The following is a 4,739-nucleotide window of genomic DNA, read 5'->3' on the forward strand; positions in this document are numbered from 1 at the left end:
GCCAGGGACTCGAAAACCAACTTGGGGCCCTAGGAAACCACTGTGTATTCAAGGTTCAGTGCTGCTAAACAAATGCCCTATCTACCACCTATGCCTTTCTAATCCTTTTAATTACTCTCTCCATTCATTTCACAAACCATCTGGCATATAGGAGTTAATTGTATAAGATTAAAGATTGTAAGGGAGTTTCTCAGAAGTAAATCAGTATCGAGAATAGAGGAAGTTACATTCCTATCAAGAGTATCATTAGAAACGAAGCACAGTATCCATAGCATTTTTTGTTGTACATCAACAGAATCAGAAAACAAATCAAAAAGTTTACAGTGACCATTCGAGAATCAGCCATTCTTTTATTCTTGGAGGGCTACGTATTCCTCCCATGTGCCCGGTACCTTGACCGTGCCAAGCTCTAAGGATTTCTCACTTAGGCGCCGCAGGAGGGGACGTGGCAGCTGTCGGCTTATAACATATGGCCTGTATTATATTGAGGTAGTTTCCTTTTTTGCCCATGTTTTGCTTGGATCATAAATGGGTGCTGAATCTTACCAAATTCTTCCTCTGCATCTGTTATATACGGTTTCGATCTTTACTTTTGTTGACAAGCACCAACAGGGACCCTGTACCCTAGGATGAGTCACAGGCTAACCCCCACTCCTCCACCAGACACTTCTCATTTGCTTCCTGTCTGCACAGCACCCTCTCACTGGACTGTACCCCCGGGGAGCAGCGCTCACATCTCCGCCGCCCCGCCCCACCAGATGGGGCCTCAGACAATGCCGGTTCTACATCGTGAGCTGGCCACACAGGGCAGCTGACAATGTCTGCGCTTGCTTCTGCAGAGCAGCAGATCCTAGAGAAAGCAAGAGACAAAGAGGAAAAATGAGAGAAGGACAGAGAGGTAGAGGGACAGACTGAGAGCAAGGCAGGGGTGGGGTTGGGTGGGGAGAAGACCCAGAGAGGGAACCAGACAGTCAGACTTCTCATGGCTCATTCAGAGAAGTGACTCCACATCCCTCCAGCCCCGTCCAACTCACTAGAGCCCAGTCTCAAAGTCCATCCCATGTAGGTGGAGGTGTGAGCAGGAGTCAGAGGCCCGATCTTGTTGAATGGTTCCAAGTAAGCCATTTGACAAGAAGGAAAAGAATACTAGATCAACGTATTTTCAAGCCTTATTTTAGTACCTATTTACAATGCTTTTATTTCTGCAAAGAGGATACTGCTCATAAAAAGAAAAGAAGAGGAAGGATTATATAGCGCTGTTTCCTAGGTGAAATGGGGAGCAAAACTATTATGCAATGTTTAAGGAATCTCCAGGAACATCATGCTCCCTGGGGCACTTAGAATTTAAAATATGTGGATTTCCGAAGCAGGAGATAATTATGTGGGGGGAAAAAACATGGTGCATGGAAATTTGTTATTAAATAATCTTATCTTTGGAAACATTTGGACTATATCCTGGCACAGGGCCTGACTTGGCTAGTAACTCATTCAGCTCTGAGAAAGGATTTATAGGAAATCCTCTCACAGGTGGGGAATGACAGTGAGATCTGTCTGGTGTGGCCCAGGCCCTGCGGATTCACTCTGACTTCTGTTGGCCAAGGGGCCTCAGTGCTTCGAATCCTCTTCGGTCAATGAAGCAAGAAGCTCCCGGCCAACATTTGCCTGCTTTTCAGTCTCATCTGGATTGTTCCGCAGCCTCAGCTTTGTTTCCATTCTCTGCTTCCATTCTTCTCTGAGCCTGAGAAGAGAAACACCCTCCAATGGAGTTTTCACCTTTACAACTGTAGGTTCAGCGAAACTTCCCTGATGGTAGGGGTGTGTGTGCATTTTCAGATTTTAAAAGATAGGCATATTTTATGTTCATATACATACATACATACACATTTGTGTATATTCACCCCTGTTTATTCTAATATTAACCCTCTAGACTTTTTTGAGTGCAATATTTTTAAAGTGCTAGGGGAAAGTCTGTCAATCAAGAATTAGTTACTCAACAAAGCTCTATTTTAAACCATTGAGATGAAATAGAGTTTTAGACATGCAAAAACTGAAGGTTAAGAATTCATCGGCAGCAAGCTGTCACTACATAACATGTTAAAGCAAACCCTCCCACACATACACCTGCAGGAAGAAAATCACAGCAGATGAAATACACTAGATATGTTTACACAATGGAATGAAGAGTACCTGAAAAGACAACCATTGGGTACAAATTGTTAATTTTTTCTAATTATTTAAATATCTTTAAATATAAAACACCAAAAAACTGCCAGTGATGTGATGTGGGGTTTATAATGTATCTTTTACATTAAATCACATTTTTAACAATAACATAGAGGCAGAAGGAGAAAAATAGGACTATACTATTATAACGTTCTTTCTTAACTGCACAGAAAGTGATAGCTCACTTGTAGGTAGGCTGTGATATGGCAAAGAAGTATCAATAAAGCCTAGAGCAACCACTAAAATACACAAAGAGATGGGGTTAAAAAGTTAATAGAGGAGATTAAAATGCAAACAAAACAAATTTAATTAGTTTAAAAGAAGGCTGAAAAAGAAGAGGGACAGAGAGTAGGCATGAGAATCAGGAGAGAGCAAGGTCGTAGATTTAAAATCAATCATACCAGCTAACAGTAATGATGTCAACAATCCAGTTAAGATGCAAAGATTACCAAATGAGTTTTTAAAAGAAACTCACTTTTCTACAAGAAACTCACTTTAAATATGAAGACACAAGTAACCCAAAAGTAAAGGATAGAAAAATATTCCATCCCAATCCTATCAAAGAAAAATGGAGTAGTTATCTCAACAATAACCACCCCCCAACTCCCTGCTGTGGCTTCTGGTGCGGTGCTGAGCAAGCTGCCCACAGGTTGGGAGGAAGGTGGCAGGGGCTGTGGAAGTGAGTGACCACCCAGCTCTGCTTCTCTAGGACCCCAGAGAGCCGCCCTAACATGCACTGTGGTAGGCCTGTGGCCTGCTTTTTCCCTGCCTCAGCCAGGACACAGCTGAGCAGTTCCCATGTGGAAGAGGCTGGGTTCCTCACCAAAGCTCAGGAGGGTCGTTTGGAAAGCAGGTTTCCCTTGTGTGAACTAAAGCACATTATCAGTTCAGCAAGGGTGGACAGACAGCTTGGGGTCTGGGCCCTGCCTTGGGCCTACACACCCATGCCCCAGTGTTCCTCCCCCAACCTGGGGCTGGCAGTGCTGGGGGGCAGCCCCACGGTCACTCTTTCCACGTGGGCTGTGACTCTGGTCTGCTCCTGTGAGTTGCCACTCTCTGGGGAGCAGACTCATGTGCCTAGCCAGGGAGGCACGCCAGAGTGGAGAGAGCCCCTCGGAGAACCCCACGGGGCAGCCACAGGGTTTTGAAGGGAAGAGCACTGAGAATTGATCTCTTTTACATGGTTGCTTTGCACAGACATATCTCGGACTGTCTCCCAAATTTAGCATAACCCTCACATGCTAGAAATGATGATGAGGAGAGATTGTCCTTTTTAAGCTAAATGTACGATTATATGTGTATATTTGTTACTTGGAAGGAATTTGTAATATTGCTTCCTGTAACAGGTCCATATGCATGGAAAACGAAATTATTACATCCTTGAAGAACTTCACTGGCATCCTTCTAGGGAGATCAATTTTGCTTTAAAAAATAGGCAAAGCAAGGGTGATGATGAGGTGTCAGTGCGTATTCATGGGGCGTAACTGAGGCATCACTCTGGCTGGGATGGGGCGCTGGGACCACATGAGAACATCATGCTCGCTTTTGTTGCCAAGCTGTAACTGTTCTAAGAAGTTAGTTGTAAAGAAAGAGACAAGCAAGCACCTACTTTCTCAGGGCGCTCCTTCCCAGGCGATACTCCTCCGTCTCCCGGTAGTAGGTCTGTTTGCCGATTTCTCTTTCCCAGAAGCGTTTGAGTTCGTGACAGGTGTTCCTGCAGAAGACCTCCCGGCGGGTGTACTGATTGTTCATCCCCTGAAAAGAAATGATAGGCCCAGTCCCTCTAGAACCTGTGTCCTCAGACTCTGGAGGTCACAGGCTGTTGAAATCCACCGTGCCATTTACCTGCGTGTGGTGGTCCCAGGTAAAGATCTCACTTGTGTCAGGACACAGAGGCAAACTCAGGAGCTGCCTACTGGAGTGTGACATGTCACACAAGCTAAATACCTGATGACAGGGCACCCCAACATGTAGCATTTTCACATCAGTTAAACAAATTGTGTTGAGCTTTGACCCTTGTGAGGCATCTAAGGGGCCACTCATGTTCAGGGGACCAACCGAACAGCATATTTGTCCACTGGGAGCCCGAACGCTCTGCCAACCATTTAAGCTCCCAAGTCTCAGATTTCTCGGACTATTAAACCCAAGCAAATGAATGCAAGTTTTGTTTTTGTTTTTAATAAAGAATTTTGGCTCATCCTGGTCACTCTTTGACTGGAGCAGCTCATATCTAACGGCTGACTGAGCCACCAGCTGGCAGCACTTCCTTGGATATCCAGCACCTCCTAAAAGCACCTTCTTTGCGGTTATTTTCCACAACATTTCAAAATGCTTCCTAAAGGTGAGAGCTTGAGATAGAACAGAGGGCTCCAGTTCCACATAAATGGAGGAAGTGCGCTCCACCCTGTGTCTTTAAGGGTGCAGCTCCCGGCCGGCCTGGACGGAGCCCACTGGCAGCTACTTGAGGACCCTGCACAGTGAACAGGAGACTGGAATTCTATCAATGACACTACTTT

At 45.1% G+C, this 4,739-nt stretch overlaps 1 protein-coding gene across 1 annotated transcript; it reads right to left on the reverse strand.

Annotated features, from left to right (window-relative positions):
- Positions 1-1,605: 1,605 nt before the first annotated feature.
- On the reverse strand, positions 1,606-3,975 carry LOC105854740. Its single transcript, XM_012735172.1, has 2 exons — positions 3,833-3,975; positions 1,606-1,738 (listed from the first exon to the last, which is right to left on the reverse strand). The coding sequence occupies exons 1-2, from the start codon at positions 3,973-3,975 to the stop codon at positions 1,606-1,608; spliced, it is 276 nt and encodes a 91-aa protein (XP_012590626.1).
- Positions 3,976-4,739: the final 764 nt, after the last annotated feature.

This window comes from Condylura cristata, unplaced genomic scaffold (genome assembly GCF_000260355.1).
Source record: "Condylura cristata isolate star-nosed mole 26May11 unplaced genomic scaffold, ConCri1.0 scaffold00004, whole genome shotgun sequence".
Lineage (NCBI taxonomy): Eukaryota > Metazoa > Chordata > Mammalia > Eulipotyphla > Talpidae > Condylura > Condylura cristata.